The sequence below is a fragment of the Salarias fasciatus genome, chromosome 11, assembly GCF_902148845.1.
Source record: "Salarias fasciatus chromosome 11, fSalaFa1.1, whole genome shotgun sequence".
Classification (NCBI taxonomy): Eukaryota; Metazoa; Chordata; class Actinopteri; order Blenniiformes; family Blenniidae; genus Salarias; species Salarias fasciatus.
In genome coordinates, this window is record NC_043755.1 from 30,986,767 (window position 1) to 31,011,206 (window position 24,440).

General features: G+C 42.0%; 1 protein-coding gene across 1 annotated transcript; it reads left to right on the forward strand.

Annotated features, from left to right (window-relative positions):
• Positions 1-1,726: 1,726 nt before the first annotated feature.
• On the forward strand, positions 1,727-19,302 carry ctss2.1 (cathepsin S, ortholog2, tandem duplicate 1). Its single transcript, XM_030103849.1, has 8 exons — positions 1,727-1,833; positions 4,923-5,047; positions 5,224-5,346; positions 6,909-7,055; positions 11,504-11,728; positions 13,361-13,526; positions 14,942-15,044; positions 16,247-19,302. Exons 1-8 carry the CDS (start codon positions 1,815-1,817, stop codon positions 16,341-16,343), a joined length of 1,005 nt encoding a protein of 334 aa, XP_029959709.1. The 5' UTR covers positions 1,727-1,814; the 3' UTR covers positions 16,344-19,302.
• Positions 19,303-24,440: the final 5,138 nt, after the last annotated feature.

The following is a 24,440-nucleotide window of genomic DNA, read 5'->3' on the forward strand; positions in this document are numbered from 1 at the left end:
TTGCTCAATGAAACAAGGTAAAATCCATAAGAAAATATTTCAATATGCAGATAAAACATGAGCATCAATCAGATTGAAGTTACAGAGGGGGCTATTGCACATTCATGGTGAAGGGTGTGTGTGGTGGGAGGGGTCTTTTGATGATTTGGGAGTTTTGATGTAATTGCTGAGGTTTGTAGAGGCTGATATCTGCTCCGACTTCTGCTTTTAAGGCAGTTTTATCCTTTTAAAGAGAGGAGGTTGAGCTGGAGGAGGAGGAAGATCAGGGAGAGGGCCTACGTTGAGCAGTTTGCAGATAAATATATGGTATAAAAAGAGATGTTTGTTCATGTGCTGAGGACAGTCGGTGGACAAAGGATGCTGGAGATGGAGAAGTGGAAGCTGTCAGAGGAGATTCATGGACGGAGAGGAGGAGGACGTGAGTGCTGACTTAATCCACAGGAAAGTTAAAAGAGAAAAGTCAGAGTTACAGAGACGGAAGAGAATGTTGCACGAATGTTTAACCAGTACATTTTAACATGTCCTTCCTGTGTGTGTGTGTGTGTGTGTGTGTGTGTGTGTGTGTGTGTGTGTGTGTGTTCCTGAACATGGCTGACTTCATCTTCCCCTATACATTGTTTAAGGCCTCCGCATATGATTTGAATGGGTTTTTGTTCACAGGCAACACCGTGACCTCCTGACCTTTCATGCACGGCTCGCACCAGGTCAAATATTCATGTTGACCTCCTCTTCGGTCCAGAACCGCGCAGCCACGCCGACACTCCATCCCAGGGCTCCCCAAAGCATTTCTTTTTCCCCAGCAACCTTCCTGACCTTTCTACTGCAACGGCAACCGAACCAAAATGTTCATTTCTGCACGATGAACATGGAGATGTAACGAGCGGAACGCCACAATATTCCCCTCCCCGAGGACCCGGGCAAGATTCCTCACATTTGCATTTTGTTTGCAGCCTCCAAAACACTTTTTTTGCAAACAGGATAATTTAATAGCATCAACAGTGGAGCGCTGAAAGCTGCTGGACATGATGAGCTGTAAAATACTTGATTATTTAAGGAAAATGTTGAGTTTTCAAGAATAAGAAGAGGCTCTGTTCCGAAATGCATCTTTCATAGACAAGGCCATTCAAAGTCGACAATGGGTCGTCAATATTCAGTGTACAATGAAATTGCGGACGACTTGAGAGCATATTGTTCTCTGCACGTTTGTGTGGTTTCATTACAAAAACAAACAACAGCGCCACTCCATGGCCCGGCAGGCTAACTACATCCTTTTCAGCGTTTCTGCCAGTTTCCGTGGAAACGGCCACCGTTTTTAAAACGTTGCCGTGTAAACATGCATGTTGAAATTGTTGAAATTTTCAGCACTAAATGATTTTGTGAAAACAGACTTTGTCTGAACTTAGACTTTGCATCACAACAAGTAAAAACTTCAAATTTGAAGGTTATTAAGGCACTGTTTTACCAATTCGGCCCACTCAAGATGAAATTGGGACCCCTGAACTAAAATATGTTTAACTCTCCTGGTCTAGAAAATGTCTGCAAGAAGAACAAACGTACATCAGGAATCTCCACCTGATCTCTGAATCATGTGGTTTACATCTCTTGTTGACCTGTGATCAGGAGAAGCCCCAAATGTCTCTCTGTCACCAACCTTGATGAGTTCCTGTTTTGAACTGCGGTTGAGGAGACGCACGACTGTTTTAGAGGAAGAGGTGCCACACACACACACCCACACACACACCCCATGTGACTCTGTCTTTAAAAGCAGGAACCAGGAAGCAGCTCTTCAGAGGAGGTTCAGCTCAGGAGCCACGATGACTTCCACCATCAGAGGCAAGTCGAAAAAGCTTCGTCCTCAATGTGTATTTTTAATCCTCTTAAATGATTTTAAACAGAATGGATCCTTTAAGAAGTAAATATCAAACCTGATGTTGGTTTTACTTTCATTTCTGAAGTTTCTTGTTAGGTTTCTGTTTTGCTCAGGTCGCAGTAGGATCAAAGTAAACAGGTAGAAAAAGTGTCTCAATCACATGACTGGTTGCCAAATGGTTGAGCATTTGATGTTTACGTTACTTCTCTTGCATATTTGTCATTACTCCTTCCTTGTGATCAGAATTATCATCCTTTTTAGGACTGTACAACACTTTTACATTTCTCTTGGTATTAACGTGTGCCGAAAGCACAGACTGAGCTGTGATCAATGCCAGTTTCAGTCACTGTTTCTGAAACATCTCTAGTCTTTTATATTTGGTGTCAGAAGGACATAAGTAATTAAAAATTTGCCAAAATATGACAAAACCATCAGACTCCTCTGCTTCTAAAACATTACAGATAAACAAATGATGGGAAATATGAACAAAGTAGTTGTACCTGTGTATCAAATCACACACACACACACACACACACACACACATACATATATATATATATATATATATATATATGTATATATATGTGTGTGTACATGTATCGTGACATCGAATGCCGCGAGATTGAGTACGTTTATATAAAGGCAAAAACTCTTTATTAACGGGAATATTGACGGAATAATACATTACATGGCGCACAGCCACATAAACACATGCAAAACCCTGAATATGCTCATATTCATATTTAAAAACCCGGTCGAAAGGGACATGAAATACTGCATGTTCTATCCGCAAGGAATCTTGGTCTTTTGAGTACACAAACTACTTGTGATACAGTTTAATGGGCTCTATGCACAACTCAACCACTTCCTGAACTTCAGGAGGCTCCTTGTTTCCTGTCTTTCATGATAGGACGAGCTGATTAATCCAGGTGTGTCTGTTGTTGTTACAGAGGTCAGGGACACCTGGATTAATCAGCTCGTCCTATCATGAAAAACAGATATATATATATACATACAGCAACATATATAATAGTAATCATAGTCCTCTGAGTGATCCATGAAATCCGGGGTTTTGTGGGGGCCGATGGGGGAGAGGGCTGCTTTTCAGCAGTAAATGCAGTAAAAATTATCAAGCTATTACTTCAAGATAATTATTTCCAACTTTCTTTTTATTAATATGAAAACAAAACAAAGTCTTTACAGTTCGTCAGTTCATCACACACTAAAGCAGGGCTGTCAAATACATGCAGGACAGTTTCATCTTGTGTGGCTTGGACTAGTTGAATAGTACCATAATAATCTCTAAATTCAAAAGTGACCTTTTTTTTGTTGTTGAGGAATCAAATATGAGTTTTTAAAAAATGTTGTTTTCGCAAAATGTTTCACCATTACTACAGAAAACTACAACAATCTCAAAGAAAATGTGATACTTATGTAAATGGAAGGGCCAACTGGTGTGCCAAGTTTTTCTTTCTGAGAATGCAAAAAGCTTATCACATCAAAAGAAAATAAGCACCTGTTAGAAACCCATTTAAAAAAAAATCACTTCCTGTTTACTCACTTTCCAAGGGCTTTAATAAAGTTAAATCAACTTACATCTTTGTATAACAGCAACTTGTGCAATAAATCTTACGTAATTACAATCAGCTGACACAGGTCCAAAAATAACTTTCAGAGGAAAGGTGAGGACATGTTTTCACAGCAGCAAATTCATGTTTGAAGCAGTTGGGAAAAACAAATTTTGATTTATTTAGACACATTTTCTCATAATTATGATTATTTAAAGACAAATAAGAACAAGAATGAGAGTGAAGATGAAAAAAGAATTAAAATTAGGAATGAGCATCAGGCTGGCTAACGCCGCCTGAATCACAAGTGAGATTCAGGCTGGGAACCACTTGTTCACTTTCTCGTTGGGGAGGAGCAGTTTAAAATGTTCCGCAGCTGTTGACTGGGCGCTGCGCATGTCTGTCAGTCTGGGCCTGTTGAAACCCAGAGCCAGTCGTGTCAGTTCTAGCCGCTGACGTAACTGCAGAGCGACAGCAAAACCAGGAAGAAGAAGAAGCGTTGACAAAAGCTTCTTAGGCCAAACGCTGCTCTTGTTTTAAAATAAACGGTCTTTCTAAACTATGAAGAACGCTGTCCAAAGCTTGGTCGAATGCGGCGGCCGCCATCTTTTTTGATTTACAGGTAAACAAACCATCATGCATTGCGCGCAGTCGCTTAGTGCGCGTCATCGTCTAACTGTCCCTCCCCGTCCTGTGATTGGGTCCCGGACTTACGGACAAATTCTCCTCTTGGTCGCCAGACTGCCCTGCAAACTGAAATGAAATGAGGGCGCAGGCAGCATGGGAATTCCCAGGCTAGAGGAGCATGAGAATAACAATGAGAAGGAAATGATGGAAAATCAAAAGGAGAGCGAGAATCAGATCTGTTACTTATGGGTCAGGAGATGTGGACTCAGAATGCCTCACCCTGCTGCCATCCAACCAAAAGTACCAAATTCAGAAGGCGTGAAGTCCACAAAAAGAGAGAAGCTGCAGCAGACGAGGGCAGAGATGCAGAACACAGGAGAAAAGCCACAAACAGAAGTTAAACCCGACGCTGCGGTCGCCAGGAGATGATGATCACACACTTCAGCTGAAACACATCAGGACGGGGAGCAGCGATCAGACATCCGGAGGGGAAGTGGAGGAGTCTGAAACGAGAGACAGACTTTTAATGAAGCACCAGACAGAACAGGAACGCTCTCAAAAACTGAGAATAAGAAAATAATTCCATGTTAAAATCCATGTGAGACCATTTTTAAAATATTTAAAATGATATAATTGGTAACACTTGAAGCATCTTTGAAAAGATTTCCTCCCGTCCAATTCCCCGAGTCTCTGAGTCTGAACGAGAAGCGTTTCTGACTGCAGCCTCCGTGTCTGCCAGGCGCATTGTTTCCTCTGCGTGTGCACCAGCAGCCTTCTCATCAAAGGTCAAACGACATCCTGCTGTCTCATGTGGTGTGTGTGTGTGTGTGTGTGTGTGTGTGTGTGTGTGTGTGCAGGCCTGACGTTGGGGAGCCTGCTGCTCGTCTCCTTGTGCTTGGAGCCTGCAGCCATGTCCGATAGCGGACTGGATGTCCACTGGGACATGTGGAAGAAGACGCACAACAAGCAGTACCAAACTGAGGTACCAAACTGTAGAGACGGCAGATTTCTCTGTCTCTGTGGGGACGACGCACATCTGCAGGGTTAATGCGCAACTTCCATGATTACAGAAGCCACAGAAATGGCTTTAAATGCTGCAGGAAGTGTGGATTGCAGGTGTGTTTTCCAGCGCTAGTCTAACCTGAGCTGTGCATTCAGGTGGAGGAGGTGTTCCGCCGGGAGGTGTGGGAGAAGAACCTGAAGGTTATTACCAAGCACAACCTGGAGGCCTCGATGGGCATGAAAACCTTCGAACTGGGGATGAACCACATGGGAGACCTGGTGAGGCCTCGGATCTTCAAATAATGTTCTTCAAATCGGTTGGATTATAACACTCGGCTTTAATTTGACAAGAAGACAATAGAAGGCAACATGAGATGTGAATTCAGGCGACTTTCCTCTGACCTGGATGTAAATGAGCTGCCGCTGCTCGCTTCACCCCTCGACTCCTCCAACTTTACTTTTACACAAACAGCCGCCGCTTCTCGGCTCTTGTGCTAATGAAATTATTTCTGCTCTCAGCTTGACCACCGTACAACACACACACACACACACACACACACACACACACACACACACACACACACACACACACACACTCTTCACATTTGCAGTGAAGCGCCTGCAGTTCATTCTGAGCCCAGCCTAATGAGTGACTGAGGCCGGTCTGTGCTCCTTAACCTGCCTCACCTCCTCCTCAGTCCGAGTCAGCGAGTGATTTCAGTCGCATTTCCAGTCTGCTCGGCTGATTTATTGACTCCGAGAGGCGAGGCTGATTCCTGAGAGCCGTAGCGGAGCCAAACGGCGGCGTGGCTCAGTTCGGGGGGGGGCGGAGAGGTTTCACTGTATGCAAAGTGTGTAATGAAACCTGTTCATCTGCTTGATCAGCTTCTGCTCCGCAGAATTTTATCTGCTGCGGTGAAAATGTCTGCTCATAAAGGCCGGAGATAGCAACAACAATAAAGACCTGAATGGCCTCTGTTAGCATCGCAGAGGATGCTAATGTCCAGAGGAGGAATATCATGAGCATACTCATCATTATCACGACACGCTGAGAGGAAAAACTACACAAACATCGCACTCAACTGCTCATTAATTTATTTAAATGTATTTCTGGCCACTGGGGGGCTTATGAACTTCTTGTAGCGAGTGTGTCAGCAGGCAGCAGATGGAGGAAACAGACTCCGGCTGGGGATTGTGTTTCTGCCCAGCTGATGAATGTCATCTCAATATGCGTTGCTCTCATTCTGTCAGCCGGGTTTTTTGTCTTAAATCAGCTCGAAACGTCCCCGATGAGAGCAGTGAAGCTGAAGCACGGTGATAAAGGGAAGAAGAATGCGAGCTAACGGTGCTACAGTGGCGTTAGCATGATACGGGGGGAAGCTGCAGACATGAGGAAGACCGTTTGCCACCAGCACATTCGAGCTTGATTGTTCATAATGTTTCTATTCATCCTCTGTAAATTAACACTTTCATTTCAGAAATGTTCTGCGTTTAATGTTTTGAAGATTTCCTTTTCCACTTGAAATGGCAGAAACAAGGAAAACAGTTTAGTGTACCAAACCCGAGTTGACACTGTTGGTTGTTTTTGTCATGAAACCACACATATATAGTTAAATAGGACCAACTTATTAAGTATTTGTAGTTTGTTACTGCATTTTCAATACTCGTATTTACTTTTTAGCTTTACTCCGGACATTTGAAGACACATCTCTCACGAAGCCCTCTTGATTTCAAGGGGAATAACATTTATTTTAATGTATTCAGAATAACTTTACATCAGCACCTGTACTCTTGGCAGCACCTAATCGTCATTATTTCCTTTTGTTTTTCACCTCCTGTAGACTGAGGAGGAGTACAGCCGGTTTTTGGGTCTGCGCCTTCCTTCCCGTGACCTCCAGAGGGCGCCATCATCCTTCGTGGATACCTCAGCTTTACCAGACAGTGTGGACTGGAGGCAGAAGGGCCTGGTCAGCAGTGTGAAGATGCAGGTAAACACGCACACAGAGTGTGTCTTCAGTGTCCCTCAGCTCGCTGAGAGCAGGAACACCTGGCGTCTTCGCTCTGAGTCTCACTTCCCTCGGTCGTCCTCTTCCTCCTTCTGTGAATCGCGTCATGCTCGTTTCCATCGCCTCCACCACTGGTTTGATAAGATTTCGAGCCACATCCACTTCACTCAGCACGCAGTCGAGGTGAAAAGCCGCTGCCTCGCGCTTCTTCTGACCTCAAGGATGAGTCATGGTGAAACTCAGATTGCTGAATATCACCCCTTCAGCATGTTTCAGGTCCTCTTCACACGACAGCATTTCAAGTCACAAGACCTGTTCCCCCCCCCCCCCCCCCCCCCCCCCCCGTGTTTTTGTTTCAGGAAAGTTTCACATTTACACAGCAGTTTTGAAATTTTCTGACTTCTCAGAAGGAGCTGAAAATTACGTCATAAAAATGTTGAGCTACTGTTGACTGCTGTTGGTAGTTTTCATAATGAGCGCACAGAGAATATGCTGTAAACGCGAACAATGAGTTGTGAGTTGTTGTAAGTTGCGTTTTTCCATTTCAGTCAGCTCAATTCCAAAACGGTGTGTTTTTTTCTTTTTATGGAGACGGAACCCAAATGTTTTAAACACAGTGGCCCTCATTTATCAATCCTTCTTTTAAACAGGTTCATATCTGAGCGGGGAACTTGCCGTATGACGGGACTTGCGTGGCGTTAACGAAACTTCCGTACCTCACCAATCTCAGCGTTCGAATGATCTGGTGTTGATAAATGCAGAGGCTGAATTCAATCGTCATTAACATGTTGCGCCCTGAAACATTCATGGTTCTGAAGCCCTGCCCACTGGGAGCCATTTTGGCAAAACAACAAACTTTTCCTGCTGCTGGCATCACATCACTGATTAAATACATCTTTTGCTAAACTTTAGAGTATATTTACATTTCATTAGGTCCTGTCCCCTCCTGGTTCCCTGTTTTATTTTTTTATTCTTTTACTTTTGAACCTGTACTGAATATGTGACTGTTTGTGCTTTATGACCCTGTTTGAGGTTTGATTTATAATTATTTTCACGCTCCGCCAGGTTTTGCTGTGCAGCATTGCAAATCCACACTGACACAAACTTGCATACACGGTGTCAGACCTGTGGTGAGATTTCATGTTTCCGCACGATCAAGATCATATTGATGAATGCCGATCCCGTCTTTCATATGGCCGTATGCCACCATACGTTAGTTTGATAAATGAGGGCCACTGCGTTTTCTCCCCGTTTACATGGAGAAGCGTTTTCAAAAAGGTGTGTGTTTCATCCGTTACCATGGAGATGAAGTATTTTCAAAAAGTTTTCATCCATCTATATTCAGGATGGACACCGTTCACATTTGAACCAATCCGGTATCAATACCCCGATACCTTGGAATCAGTACCGGTGTTCAACGGTACCAATTTTCGGTAGTTTTGTAAGTTTATGTGGTGATAAATCATAATTTGTTTAACAATTAAAACTAAAAATGTTTCAGTTTAAAGGTGGTATGGATGATTTTCCTGGAAAAGGTCGGCGACTGTCTCGTGCCTTTTTGAGCGATGCGCATGCGTCAGACCATCCCACCCGTAAATGCCAGGAGCGAGCGTGCACGAGTTCATACTGCTTACCTGTGCGAGCACGTCACTGTTGCCGTCACTAAATGGTTGAAAGCGGAGCTCACGGGGTAATTCAATACTCGTACACATGCACAGCCAGCTGAGCTAGCTAGGTGAGCTAGCCAGGTGCAGCACGCTGAACGCCTTCACCAGATTGATTGACATAGCGGTGAGCCAAGAGTTGAGATGATCCACCTGGAAAGCCACAGAAAGAAAAATCCTCCACACCACCTTTGACATTTATTACTCAATGTATAAATAAATACATCAAAACAACATTCAACTGTTTGTATTGCAAAATTGCAGTTGTTTCACAAATGCATTCAGCGTCACAACCGTTAACATTGTTCATGTTGTCATCACCACATACAGCATTAAGGCCATTTCTACTCCCACTGCAGACGACGCCTCTTTCATGGATGCTAGCATGCTAACGGTGACGAATGCAGGAGTTGTTACCGTAGACCTGAGAAGTGTTCTTGCTGCTGGATTTGCACTTTGTGTCACAATCTGCATTGCATTTTTACAAGTGCAGCCATGGTTTAGAGCGTTGTCTCTCAGCCGCGCGTCTCTGTTGACTGAACTGATGGCTACAGACGGCATTATGCTCTCATGCCGTCAGCGCTGTGTTCACTTTCAGAAAAGCAGCATTTTGTCCTGTTTCCTGTTTCCGTGGAGAGTTTTCAAATGTTCCATCGATGGAGCCATTCTCAGAAAGCAGGCATTTTCCGTGGCTCCGAGCACCGTCGTCATGACAACCTAAATGCAACAAAATTTTGCATTTCCACTTGCAAATGTTGTCATGTAAATGGGGCCTCAGGGACGGTGGAATCCTTCCAGGCTCATTTAATCTAAACGTCTTGTTTATCGACAGCGTGGAGGATTTTTCTTTTCTTTTTACTTCTAGAAACTTCAAAACTTTATAATGACCATTGTGCATGTGTCTTCAATGTAAGGTTGACTTTTGTCATGGCGTAGTGAAAAAATAACCATGTGGAGATTGATGAAGAGAGAGAGAGAGAGAAAAAAAAGAGTTTTTAAGGCCAAACACATTAGAAACTTGTACTGTGCGTGAGAGCATCATTCAACTAGAGACGGCGGTATTGATTTTGGCAGTCCTTCTATTCGGAGCAACATGTGAGATGTAATTGACAAACAAAACATTTCCTTAAAGTGTCGGTGGAGTTCTTTAACCTCTTCAACTCTCCTGGACCCTCTGCTGGCTCCGTCTTTACAAACTCATGTTCTGCTGCCAAAGATGGAAATGTGTATGAAATGATGCACAAGACAATTAGACCATTTCCATTTGATGCCACGCTGCAGCGGCAGATACAGAAACACTACATTTCACCGGGAATTTATATCGTATAACATCAGTGCATTTTCAAGGATACGGATGCTGCAATATTTATAGATTAAACTTCTTTTCTTAAGCCTTTCAAGAAGTGAGCAGAGAGAGAAGATGATGGGTAGACTTTAATAACGAAATCACAATGTCCTCAGCAGCACAAAGACCTTTAAGTTTCTACCAGCGGTGGGCGATCGCCTGCCAACTTCTGATCCCAAGTCTCAAAATGATCAAGAAATAATTCCATAATAACCTTTAAATTTAAACTTTAAAGGTATTTCTTTGCAGTGGTGGAGAGCATATGTGATAAGCAGGTCGCCATATTCACAAAACCAAAGAATTACTGCCAAAAATGACAACAATCTCAGCATAAAGACCCAATTTAACCTCTAGGACACCACTGTCCACTGAACCCTAAACAGACTCACTTATTTCACATTTAGCTTTTGAAAGAGAGTCTACCAAGAGACTTATAGAAAACATAGCTTCATAGGAGCAACAGACAAAATATGAGCTTGAAAACATGTTTTTCAGTGAAAAACTGTCGAAAGAAAGTTTGAAACTGCGCAAACTGAAACACTGAATACCTCGAAATGGTGTGTAAACCAAGAGATTTCATCCTCAGAGAAAAAGAACTCCTGATATTCTGTCTAAAGTTAGTTATGAGGTTTCTCCAACTTCTTCCTAAGTGTACAGAGTAAGTTTACAGGAGTAAATATATAATAAGCACTGCTCTAAAGCAATCCAAAAGAGTCCAAAAGAGATGTTTTTTTTTCCATCTTTTACAAAATACCATCAAGGATCACTGATTGGGAAATGACTCATTAGTCCAGACGTGGTTTAAATTCCAGGAGCTTGTTTAATGAGAAGCACGGGGGAAAGGGGAGGTGGAGCAGAGAGAAAAGCCTGAAGCACAGTGAACTCAGAAATCACAGGAACACAAACCAAACAGGACACACAATAAGGATCAAAGATAATCACACAATCAGGCACAGGTGAAACACATCAGGACAGCAATCAGACACAGTGAGGAGGAGGAGACAAAGCAACAAAAACAACAGAACGTGACAAATCAAAATTAATCTTGTATCTTATATTTTGGGCGACCCTTTTTTGCAGTGTACAAATGGCTTCATATTGAGTTTGTAGCTATTTTCTGTATTAAATGTACTTTTTTTTTTTTAAATGTATAAGTATTTATCTCGTATGTTCTGCGCTGTAACAAAGAAACTTTTTAATGACTATTTTTAAAGATTTAAAATTTAAAGATTATTATGGCTCTATTTTACTGCCTGGCTCAGTTGAGATGATTAAAGCAGTCATGTTCTTTGGACCAGACAGTAAACCGGAGGTTGTTCTCAATGAAGGTCAATCAGTTTTTCACGGCAGTTTGAATGGGTGAATGTGACAAACATTGTGAGAAGTCCATTTCCCATATTCCTGATCTCTTTCTGCTGCAGGGTTCCTGCGGCTCCTGCTGGGCCTTCAGCGCTGCAGGGGCCCTCGAGGGCCTGCTGGCCAAGACGACGGGGAAGCTGGTGGACCTCAGTCCCCAGAACCTGGTGGACTGCTCCACCAAGTACGGCAACCACGGCTGCAGGGGGGGCCTCATGGGGCACGCCTTCCAGTACGTCATCGATAACCAGGGCATCGACTCGGACGCGTCCTACCCCTATGTGGGGGAGGTGAGTGAGTTGGACCCTCTTAGATCCTCTGAAGTCCATGTTTTCACCTTTATGAGTCTTGTTGATGAAGTCTAAAAACAAAATCTCATTTACTCGAGTGAAAACAGAAAACTTTTATCGTGTTTCAGTGGTCCGTTTCCATGACGACAGGGCTTGAAACCACTGAAAATGGACATTTTTCATAACTGGCCCCCAAGGTGGGAAAGCTGTAGAGTTCCCACGTATGCACAGGGAGAACATGCAGGTTCCACACTGAGCTCAGCCCAGACTTAGACCTGGGATTTACTGGGATGCAGCCTCCACACACGTCGCTCTGCACGCGCAAACCTCCAGCAGATCAGACTCCAAGCCCCTTTCAAGTGCGAGGAGGCAGTAATCTCGCCTAAACGCAGGTTTAGCGTGAAGCCAGGCCTGCGTGAGACGCCGCTGTGGGTGTACGAGCAGCAACGAGAAGAAGTTAAGTCCGACCCTCCGGGCTGCAGACACAAACACTCCTCTCGCTTGTCTGTGGTCAGCTGCTAATGTCTCTTTGGAGCAACAATAAATTAATGTGAGCGGACAACAATGTTTGTCCTGCGGGCTTCGCGCGGTTCGCTGCTGCTGGTGTGGAGGAGGAGGAGGAAGAGGAGGAGGAAGAGGAGGGCACTTCTGAGCCCGTCTCACAGATTGCGGAGGTGTCGTGCTTTTAATTCCACCAAAACCAAAACTCAACACAAAACTTCCAACCCTGATGAAGTGGATTATTCTCCGAATAACCTCGTGGCTCCGGTTTGATGCTGAAGTTGAACCACAGAAACATCAAGGAGCATTTTTCACTCATAGGTCTGCTATATGAAGATATATTTTTGTGGTAAATATCAGATTTATTATCAGCTTTACGCTCATTCAAAGTTTAGAAGTGCTCAAACAACTCACATTTCACCTTGAAGACACTGACGCAGAGCAGCGAACAGGAGAAGTTCGAGCTGAACTGAGTTCATTCTTACATTTAGTTTCAGCTCCTTCTGTTGTTTAGTTTCACCTACTTCTAATCCGCCATTCAAGGCCAGATCATGCCAGTCGACTGGAAATCTCATCGTAAAAACCAATAATGTCATAATTTGGCTTTAGAAAATGTAGTGAAGATAGTAACGCATTAACTTGTCAATGTTGTAAGAAGGTGGAATATTTATTACAAAGCATCATAAAAAAGTAAAAATGTCATAACTGCAGCCACTACTGTGGTAATATGGGGGAAAACTACGTTTCATTACTGTATTGACTTTATGTCCTTCAGAACAGTCCAAACTGTTCCTCCACTGTTTTTGTCGACTCGTTCACACAGATACAAACAATTTGCTGAGAACTTTCCCTGTTCACACTTGGGCCACTGCAATTTGAAAAAGTTGTTCTGTGGAAGTCATTTTCGAAAGGTGACATTTTTCGAATGCCGTTGTCATGGAAACACACAACCAAAACTCAACAAACTTTCTCTGTTTTTACTCAGAAACACACACTATTCCTCCAAAATGAGAACAAGAAGTCCGTTTTTTTTCTGTTCCTTCCTCAAATCCTCCGTACTGAGACGAGTCTGATCCCTCTGGTGCAGATCCTTTAACCTTTGACCCCCGCTCTGTCTGCTCCGCCCTTCAGGAGCAGCCGTGTCACTACGACCCGGCCCACAGGGCTGCCAACTGCTCCAGATACGTGACCCTGCCTGAAGGGGACGAAGCGGCTCTGCAGCAGGCGCTGGCCACGGTCGGACCCGTCTCGGTCGCCATCGACGCCTCCCGGCCGGAGTTCATGCTCTACAAGAGCGGTGAGTGACACGGCGTCACACGGTTCAAGGTTATTTCCGTCTTCAAAAGGTGTGGATGGACAGAGAGCCTGGGAAAAAAACTGAAACACGTCACAATGATGGCGTGGAATATCGAGCGAGTGGGATCTGTTTGGAAACCAGTTTGGTTTCAATGTCAAGTCAAAGTCTGAAGAGCTCGGGAGACATTAATCCTGATTAATTAATGTGGGGATGACTAAAGATTAATTTCAAAAATCGTGATTAATCACGTAATTAGGCTTTGGGCTTTTTTCAGTTTGAAAACTGTATTTTTAACAGAGACATTGCAATAAGTTGGTCTGCATTGCACTTTATTTTGAAAGAAAATCTAACACGGTCAAAAAGGAAATTCTTTTTTTCCCTAATCAAGACGCTCTGGTCAGAAATCAGTCACTGCAGGAAGTCGCAATTAACAGTTACTTTAAATACAACTTTTGAACTGATATGCAATTCAAAGCACGATTAATCATGATTAACTATGGAAATAATGCAATTAATCATGATTTTAAAAATTCAGCTTTTGACAGCCCTATTTCAAACACAAACTTTGTGTGTTGCCACAATGGAGATATTTTTTGTTAGATTCTAAGTTTGTAGCGATTTAACTCGTTTTGTCCGTTTTCATTATATTTTAACTACGTATTGCACTTTTTTTTTACTCTTCATCATTATGGGCCTTTTAGGGTATTTATAACATACATGTTTATATTTATTTCTAATAATTTTTGCTATTTTAATAGCATTTTTTTTCTTATCTGAGACTCAAGCTATTTTAGTCATTTGAACCTCATTTTTAATTTAGTGATTTTTGATGTTTAGTAAGTTCAGCAGGTCTTAATTTCTTTCTTCTTTTTCTTCTTCTTTTACTTGCTTTAACCATTGCATCTGTTTTAGCCAGTTTAGCCTTCTCACTGTTTCACTTTGTGGTTTTAGCTGTTTCAGGCTCCGTTTACATGACAACGTTTTCCTGTGAAAACATAAAACTTTTCCATTGATAATATTTATAAGATCTTGTTCTCGGCACACCTGTGTGCGGTTTCATTATTTAAAATGACTAATAGCTCCAGCTTGTGGCTCGTCATGCAAGTGTTGAAGTGTAATCGCAAAACTTTTTTGAAATGGAAACAACAGAACAACATATTTTCACTGGAAACATTGCCATGTTTTTATTGTGCTGTTCCCTACGTGTGCAATTGAATAACAGCACTAACTAGTGGCCGGGTGTGCAAACTACACCTGCAACTGAAAACCAGGCTGCTTCCATCTGTTTGCGAAAAGAAAATCTCATATAAACTAGAGCTGAAGAGCTACATGAAGTTTCTGTGGAGAAAGACAGTATGAAATTCAGTGTAGATTCTTGCTAAGTGTGTGTGTAACTGCGCACGTTGTCTCCTCAGGAGTGTACATTGACCCCAGCTGCAAGGAGGAGGTGAACCACGGCGTGTTGGCTGTGGGCTACGGCACTCTGAACGGACAGGACTACTGGCTGATCAAGAACAGGTGAGATGGTTTCCCCCCATGTGGCCCCCCCCCCCCTCCACAAACGCTCCACTGCTCTACTTACAGGCTCTATATGTCCGTCCTGCTCCTGGTGCATTGTGGGAGCTCTGGAGGAAAAACAAGAAGTGAAACAGGGAAAGAAAACATGCTGTACCCATAAGAAGAAACAAAGAATCATGTTCAGATTGTTTCAGACTTTGGGTATTTTTGCTGACAAAAATAAGTTGTGGTTTGTTTCGAAATTCACAAATCAGAGAGAGAAGTGAAATTGGGAAGAATCTCTTTTTATATTAAAAAATATTTAAGTGATATATTTTGTATATAAGTCACATTTGAATGGAATAGTGCATGGCCAAGTTTAAAAAAAAAGCAGCAACAAAAAAACAGAATTATGGTAGTATACTCAGAAATCATAACTTGTAGTCCTGATGTTGTTTTTCTGACAAAAAGCAAAGATTTTCTAGTATTCTAGGAATAAATTAAATATTTGACGACTCTGTTTAAGTGAAATAGTTTAAGAAAGTAATTTTGTGCTTAGATGATTTAAAAAAGAAAAATCTAAATATCCAAATAAGATCATATTTTTCAAAACAATACGACATTTTGAAAGAAAAAGTCATCAATATCGACCTGATAGAAAGCCTGTTATGGTCAACAGTTGCAAAAATGAACAAATTTCAGGACTAAATAAAGATTTTATGATTTAGTGTCGTGTAAAATGATCAGAAATAATAAATAATTAATAATTAATGATTTACCACATTTTGTTTTTTCAATTTCAAAACTCATAATAAAGTCATATTTTCTGAAAAGATCTACATTTATTTGTGTGTATATATTTATATATCCATAACCATATGATTTTAACAGCTTTTTTTTTATATACCTAATTGTTTTGTCATGTTTTGAAATATGCAAAAAATATTTATAAACTTTCATTCAATAGTTTCATCATTTTGCTAAAAAGGGGTGATCTTACAAATCATCTGCTCATATTATTTATATAAGAATATCAGAAAATGTCATATTTGTTGTCTGCTCTTTGCCACATAAAAATTCCTCACTGTACCGAGTAATAAGAAGTGACTCATTAATCTGAGGGAGGCAGAAATCCAATTACATGTATGGATTTTTCTATTTACACTCATTTTCACTGATAATACATCATTTCACTGCTGTTTTGATCTTTTCTCTCCTCGCAGTTGGGGGACGACCTTCGGCGAGGGCGGCTACGTGCGGATGGCTCGGAACAGAGGCGACCAGTGTGGCATCGCCCAGTACTGCGTCTTCCCCGTATAGACCTACCTCCACCTGCTGCGACACACACACCGCCGCCGCCAGGAGACTCTACAACTCCTGAAATACTAAAACCTGCGTTTGGGTGATTTTTATAAACACGGGTTGAACAGGATTTCTAGTTTTCTCTCTGAATTAGATGATCCTATGTGATGGCTGGCGTTAGATTGAGTGTGATTTTGGTTCTGTCATGGAGAGAAATGTTCACTCCTAAACTGGAAGTACTATCTTGATACAATAATCTATCTCAATTGTTCTATTTTTACTCATCTTATGACGATTCTGGACATTTCCAAGCTTTCTGTTTTAAAACATGTAGCAGAAAAAGTCATTTTACTACAGATTATTTAATTTTTTTTGTCATTGATGTACTTTAATTAAATCGACACATTTTAATGCTCGGTATCGATACAGACTGTCGTGTCTTGAAGTGGATTCATTCAACATAGCGCCGCAATATTTGTGGTTTCATTACAAAAACAACCAACAGCTCAACTAGTGGCCCAACATGCAAACCACAACTACATCTTCAGCATTTCTGCTTTTGTAAACATGAATGTTTTCAGACACAGAAATGCAATAATGATGAGTTTTCACTTTAAATGGTTCCTTAACTAAACGTCAAGCAGCCACTGGTCACGAGACCGTTTGCTTTGGATCACGGTCGACACTCGGGTGACAGAAAGGTGCACATTTCCTCTCAACATTTTAATACTGTTTGAATAAAGCAAATGTGTTGCATTTAATATTACTTTAAATCAAAATCTTCCTATTCATTTGCAAGACATACTGCATAGATATTCATTAAGTACAGACAAACCACTGAGTGCACAGATATAGGTCAACATCTAACACAAAGAAATGGAGGGGTTGTATTCTAATCAACCATTAAACACCAGAATGAAATAAAGATTAAGTAAAAAAAATGAAAAGACCTAAAGCATCAAATGTAAAATAGAAAAAAGAAATAATATTATTTTAAAATATTTTTCCCAATGAAAAGCAAAGGTTTTTGCTGAAATATGTTTTGCCTGGTGTTTAACAGTTGAGTCTTCTTCTGCTGTATGTATTGGTAGATTGGAGGGACCAGGTCGATCTCAGGTAGATTGAAATCACCTGTGAGCTGATCTGAGCTCTGCCTGATCAGCTGGTCAGTCAGGAGGCAGGTGATAAGAGCAGCAGCTCAGAAAGCTTGTTTTGTCTTTGCAGAGTGCCACGAGGAGAGACCCCATTTACTCAAAGTTTCAAGTAAAAATGTGTTTTCGATGTCAGGAAGATTGAAATGAATGTCCTGAGCAGGCCAGGCCCAGAGCCGGTGCTGCTGGTTGCAGAGAAAAGTTTCATATTATGTATAAACATAGCATTTTATCCATGTTTTACTGGTTGAAGTGAACCCTTGCCAGAGAGAAATCATTTTTATTTTGGAAAATCTGATTTATTTTATGTCAATATTCAGCACTCAATGCAAGGTTTGTCATTTATAGCGACTGACAAAATGTGGTAAAATCATGGTTTTTTTTTTTAATTAAAAACAATTTTTTTTTGGGGGGGGGGAACCTTAACCTTAACAAATGCTGCACCAAACAAGAAGTGAATCATTAACGGAATAATTGTATATTGTTCTGCATAAATATATAATTGTATCCTTATTTTTAATTGTTAAAATACTCATCAGAAATAAGCAATTTTGATTTCATTAAAACTCTAAATAACCACTAATGTTCACATCTATGTTAAATATTCAGCACTGGATAAGGGAGAAAGTGACTCCATAATCTTAAGCAGGAAGAGAGCCAGTCTAAAATCAATGACTGGTCAGTGTTTCAGTACAATGCGGCTGCTGGTTTCAGGTTTGGATGTTAAACTCGCCATAAAAACTGTCTGAAAGGATCCCATTGACTCTTTGGGAAATTGGCTTGTTGGTCAATTTAGCTTCTCCATGTTAGGACAGAAGTGAGGCTAAAAATCAATACGAGTGTCTCTGGTAAATATCCTGTGAACATGCTGATGTGAAGCCACACCGCTGTCTGTAACACGGTCAGAAAAAAAGCTTCAGGCGGTTTGTTTTTAACTGCTCCATTCATAAAACATCAAGTTTTTCATATAAATTCAAATCAATTTAAAAGAAGTGCTGACTCTCAGCTGCTTGCTTTCTTTCTGATTATCTTTACATAGTTTTTTTTAGCATGCATGTAATTAACTCATTCAGTGCTGTGCATGTTAGCATGATGCTAATTGAGACCCTGTTTACATGAACCCTCAAATTAGAAGGCATCGAGTTTGATTTCATGCCAGAAGAGTTTGACGCTCACATGGCAATGCTTTGAAACCGCTGTCTGATAACATCAAAACGCTGGAAACAATGCAGTCAGCAAAAAGTGTTGACAAAAAATATTGTTAGCATGCCAGGGCACGAGGTGGCGCTGATGGTTGCTTTTGTAACAAAACCACGCAGAGTGAACAATACACAATAAACATGAACAATGGGAGAACGTGGACATTTGTAAGGACAGATGACCAAGATGCATTGCTATTATGACCATCAACTCTAAAACTACCACATCCGGCAGAATCTGGACGGGAGTCGTGACTCTCTGGAGGCCGCTATGTTTGTTTGTTGTCCTTCTACTCATGTGCAGAAGGATTATTTCCTGAGGCCATGGTGCGCACGTGCAGTGCTTTGTTTCCAAAAAACTGCTTTTCCCTGTTTCCATGGTGACAGAGTCAGAACCTTTTTTCAAAAAGTCCCACCATGGGAGCCATTTTCAGAAAGCTGCATTTTGTGGCTCTGAGCTCCCAGATGTAGCAGAGGTTTTGCGTTTTGGCTTGAAAGCCTCGTCATGTTTCACTTTGGCTTGTGTGACTCACTGCCGGAGCAGCTGGACAACAATTTAGAGAAAATTCAGCCATGAGTTAGACTAAGAGTCACAGCAATGTTTAAAAAAAAAAAAAAAAAAAAAAAGCTGTCAAAAACAGCAGGAAAAACTATGAAGACTCATGGAGCAGCAACCACGTGGGAAAGAGGTATGATAACTTTTGCTGAATACGGAGTTATTAAATAACATATTTTCCTGTCTGAATAAATATAATATGAAGAAAAATGTTTTGATGTACCAATAGTGGATTAAGCTACTGCTGAGTACTCAATCAAAACCTCAGTAGTTTCTGTTACAAGTAATTTATTCCATCTCATTAAAGCAGAAAATCAGCATTATTGTGAGAAAAGTTAATTCTTGAGTTAATGTTTTTAAAACTTCTACCTAAAGCAGCATATATAATTCTGCTATCTGCTAATGAAAAGCTAGCTTTGATGGCTAATTACATTTTTAAGAACCAGTGTTTCATATTCAAACCTAGATACTATAAGCTCGCTTTCAATCTACGTTTAATGAGAAAATCAAGTGATTGTAGCCTTGAAAGAAGTGAAATCTAGATTCTTTTTCATAATATGTCTTTGAAAAAAAAATCCACTAATTTAATCAGCTTCAAAGGAGAGAAATGAACGTGTGAGGGAGGCTGAGTAAAGTCGGAGATGTGAGAACTGTCTGCAGGTCTTAGATAACCGCAAGCAGAAAATATGTCCGCGTTAGCCTTTAAAATCCTGGAGAGATTCAGCGCTAACGCCTCCAACAAGGTCAGAATAAAGTGGACAGAGTACAGCGTTGGGTTACAAATGAGTCATTTTTATTTTTTTAGTGCAACATCACAACAAACAATTTTCACATGAGGTATTCAAAGGGATTTTCTTTAGTTGTTGATACAAAATGTCCCACCATGATTGACGTTTAAAGTGTTGTGTATCTTTTAAAGCCTTTGGTTGGTTAGCCACATTCATTAGTAAGTCTAACACATGGACAAGAATGGCACGATAAAGCATGGTGGGGTCGGGTCCGAGCCGAGGAGACTCCGACTCCGTCAAACGTCTCCCTCAGCTCGTCCCCGTTTAAAGCTTTTTGTATGGATTTCATTAATTCCTACTTACAACAGTGGGATCGAACAGTATTTTAACTACACTAAACATTTTGGCAAATAAAAAGAAAGAAAAGAAATAAGGGGAGGGAGGGGTGGCTTACAAATGTGGAAAAATAGCTTCTGTCTCCTCTGACCTTTTTTTTAAATTATTATTTTGGGATGATTTTTTTGGGCTTTCTCTATAACAGCAAGTCTCATAATTCTAGTATTCGGAAAACAAGGAACAGGCAACGTTGATTACAGCAAGATCCTCCTTGCTTGGATTGTCACCTCCTTTATTTTTTTTTTTTTTTTGGTCTTGAGAATGATTTTATTTCTATATACAGAACATGGATCAATGGGACTCTCTAGCATACTGGACGTCAGCTTTGGCTGGACGGGAGCCCCGGTCGGGCTCCTGTTATGGATTGATTCCAGCACATTTGGTTTGGAGTAAAAGGCATGAAGAAGAGACGGATGGACGGACAGACAAAATAGATTGATAGATAGATAAGACAGACACCCTGACAGGATGGATTCTTTGGTTAAGGAATATCTTTGCCACACAACATTTCACACAGTTGAGGTAGATGGGTAAAGTCTTCATGTACACACAGGTGGGGGTGGGTGGGGTGGAGGGGGGGGGGGGGCCGGGACGGACAGGGAGACACTGGGACGGGACGGGACGGGACGGGAGGGGGTTTACAGAGTCAAAAGACTTCCATCTGGAGACACTGCCTCGTGTCAGTTTCTCAGTTCCAGCTCAACATAATACTGTTTGATGCAACATAAATAATCAGCACTGGTGCTTTTTTGAATCCTCTGAGTGCTACTGTGGTTCTGATAGGGAACTGCTAAAACTACCTATGTTACATCATGATTCAGCAGTTACCCATCAATCTTTGGTTGTTTTTTGTTTTTTTTTAGATTTTTTTGTTAGTTTTTTTTTGGTTTACACATCAAAAAAAAAAATTTTTTTTTGTCTTTTTTTATTTTTTTTTTACTTTTTTCATCTGAAAGTGTATGTCATCTTTCAGTTCCTCTATTTCATTATTTACGTGCTCCTCGGAGTTGCCTCGGCAGCCGGGCTCGTCTCTCTCAGGGTCAGGTTTCTAGAAAAGTCACTAGGGGGTGCCGCAGGCCTAAAATGGCAGCGCGGATCACCTGCAGCAGCCTGGCGGAGAAGAGCCTCCCTCCCGTTTGACACGGAGCAGAAGGTGGCTCCGTGCAAAAAGTCTCCATTTTAGGCTCCCAGTCAGCGAGACAAAGAGGAAGCTGAAAGGTGTCACCTCCGCTTTGATAACCATGACGGCGGCGAGCAGGGGTCGGCACGAGCACCTTCCAGCTCGTCCATTTTTTATATTTTCCACCCCGGTACAGACTCCACTGCACATCTCCACCACCTCCCTCCCCTCGCTCTCAGCATGCTTACAATTGTTGCTCATTAAAGTTTAATTCAGCTCCATGCCCCACTACTCCAACACCTCCTGTTCCTCAAACAACCCCCCCTCACCACCTCCTACCGCTCCAACACACACTCACACACACACACACACACACACCCACCACTACCGCCGTCCTCATTCTGGATGATTCAGCCTCCTCTCTGATCTCCTCCCGCCCCCTCTGAATGCCCCTAAAGCCCACAGGTCTGGCCAAGAGCGGACCCCAGACCAGATACCCAGAGAGGAGACGGGATGAAAAAAGCCTCGCCTTTGAAGTCTGCGAAAAAGTCGATGGCCTCTTTCATGACCGCCCGTCTTTCAAGTGCACGCTGTGAAGGGGGCCCCGGCAATCCGCCCCTTCCAACGTTAAAGACAGAGAAAGAGAGAGAAAATGAGACAGCAAGAGAGCGAGAGAAGGTGGAAAACAGCCAAGCTGGCCTTGCCACTCTTTGGCAGCATTTACACAGGAGGTCAGGGAATGAGATCTTTGGTGATTTTCTCCTGATTTAGGCAGCCACCGCACAGTACGCTGGAAAATCAAGCCGCTTGTGCTGTGCAAGGTTCGCCAGGGAACCCTCCGGGTTCTTGAGGAAACTCCAAGAACCACAAATTGTTCTTAAAGCTCTTGTAGGGTCAGGTACGAAACCCTGACAAAATCAGAAAGCAAAACCCCCCCAAAACGATACAAACTTTTGAGGTGAACAAATTCGACCCAAGCCAGGGGATAACCCTCAGATCCCAAACTCATCAGGACCAATCCCCAAGACCACAACAAAAGATCCCGAACACCCGTAAAGTCCAAGACCTTCAGAGAACGAAAACCCAAGGATCTCAGAAGAGGAGGAAAACATTAGAGGAACCACAGAAGAGCACGGGCGAACGCCCGGCGCTCCCTAGGAACTGAGACAACTGGCAGAAGGGCTTGGCATATGGAGGACGGTGAGATCACACGGAGCTGGACGTAGACAAGAGTGTCTGCACTGCACTGGGGGACGGGGTGAGGGAGACGGGACGGGGCGAGGTACAGAGGGAGGAGGGGGTCACGGCGACGGATTCCCCCCAGGCAGACGCACTGGACGAGTGTTTGCATGTGACCCGTGAAGGACTCGCGCCGGTCCCCAGACACTTGACACACTCCGCCAGATGGCATTGGTCTGAACACAACTTTACAAGCAACTTGTGAACCTATGGGATGCCACGTCATCTTTGTTCTTCTTATTATTCATAGTATCATTAATTATAAATATTATCACAACATTCAAACAAGCTTTGGCCTTGGCATTAAGAGCTGACAGCAGAGACATTTGCAAGAGTAAAGAATTCCCCATTATCCTACAAAAAAAACCCAAAAAGAAAACAAAGAAACCAACAAAAAGAAACAAAAACAGGCCAGGCCTTGAAGATAGAGAGATACATAACATCACTGGGTGGGATTGGGACAGGATTGGGTTCTGGGTGTAGGGATTCAGGCCGTACATTCAGGGAGGCAATGGTAATCTTTGGTATTACGATGGGATTCTACAGCTAAAAGTGCCCATCAGAAAAAGTCTTCAGTTTCACACAGACATACAGAGCATTGTTAAATAAATACTTACAGTATATAGATAGCATAAATAAATAACCAAATAAATAGAGAGGAAAGGAAAAGGAAAAACAATAAATACGCAAATGCAGTAATAAATACGTTGATCAGATCAGATAATTGCATTTGAAACGTTCTCGGTTTGATTTGAACTATTGGCTATAAGGAGGCATGTTAAAGCCGTTCCTTTGTGGACCAAAAAAATGACCTTGTACGTCAGCAGGGCTGAAACAAACTGCCCCACACTTCCAACGTGTTTCTATAAATAGAGCGATGTGCTTGAAATCTGTACAAAAAGGGCGGAAAGAATCACATTCCTCCATTTCTCTAGACATCTGTAAAAAAAGATTTCATAATGGAGCAGAGGTGTGTACAGTTATTTGGAAATGAGTTGGAAAAAAAATACTACAATGTCACTATACATTGTGTCGGTGTACCTCTTCTCCATGGAGCGTTGTTTTCTTTTTTTTCTCAATCTCTTTTTTTTCTTTTTGGCTTGATTTTGCGTCAAGAATGGCTGTGGAGCTTTCATCTGGAAGCTCGCTGAGAGTCTTAAAGCTAGACGGCTGCACCAACAAGTCTGTTTTCTGCGTCCTACTTGTGTTTATTGATTCAGTCCTGGCATACGGTGAGATGCAATGCGGTTCCCCCTTGAAAACTCTGATTCATTCGAGGCGAGACCCCTTGACGAAACGTAGTAAAAGGCTCCTGTTGATGGTAAATGATTGACAGCGGAGGATCACGGACACAACAGAACTCTCCTGATAGTTCCAGGCTCCCAACTCGGAACAACGCTGTACTGTCCTGTCCTGGGAACCGTGCTAAGAAAACAGAGTAATTAGGTTCTTCAGAAAAATAAAGTTGGAATTTAAAAATAAATTTAAAAAAAGCAAAAAAAAAAAACTAAGCCTGTTCTTCCTCTTTCACCTTGATTCTCGAGGTGGAACAGGACTACGGGAGCATCGGGGGAGGTTTTAACGTCTTTGGATGAACGGTGACCACTTTTGATTAAGAAGTAACACGATGGAGCTCTCCAGATGTGGGCGAACGAACGGCACCTCTTGATTCTTCACGTTTGGAGAGATGGGAATAGATCTGAAGGTACACCAAAAAATATGCTTC

Bases quoted from the DNA above. Each gene is read 5' to 3' on its own strand.
- ctss2.1 (XM_030103849.1), top strand. The intron at 11,729-13,360 runs GTGAGTGAGTTG...TCCGCCCTTCAG, and splicing joins CCTACCCCTATGTGGGGGAG to GAGCAGCCGTGTCACTACGA. The intron at 15,045-16,246 runs GTGAGATGGTTT...CTCTCCTCGCAG, and splicing joins TACTGGCTGATCAAGAACAG to TTGGGGGACGACCTTCGGCG.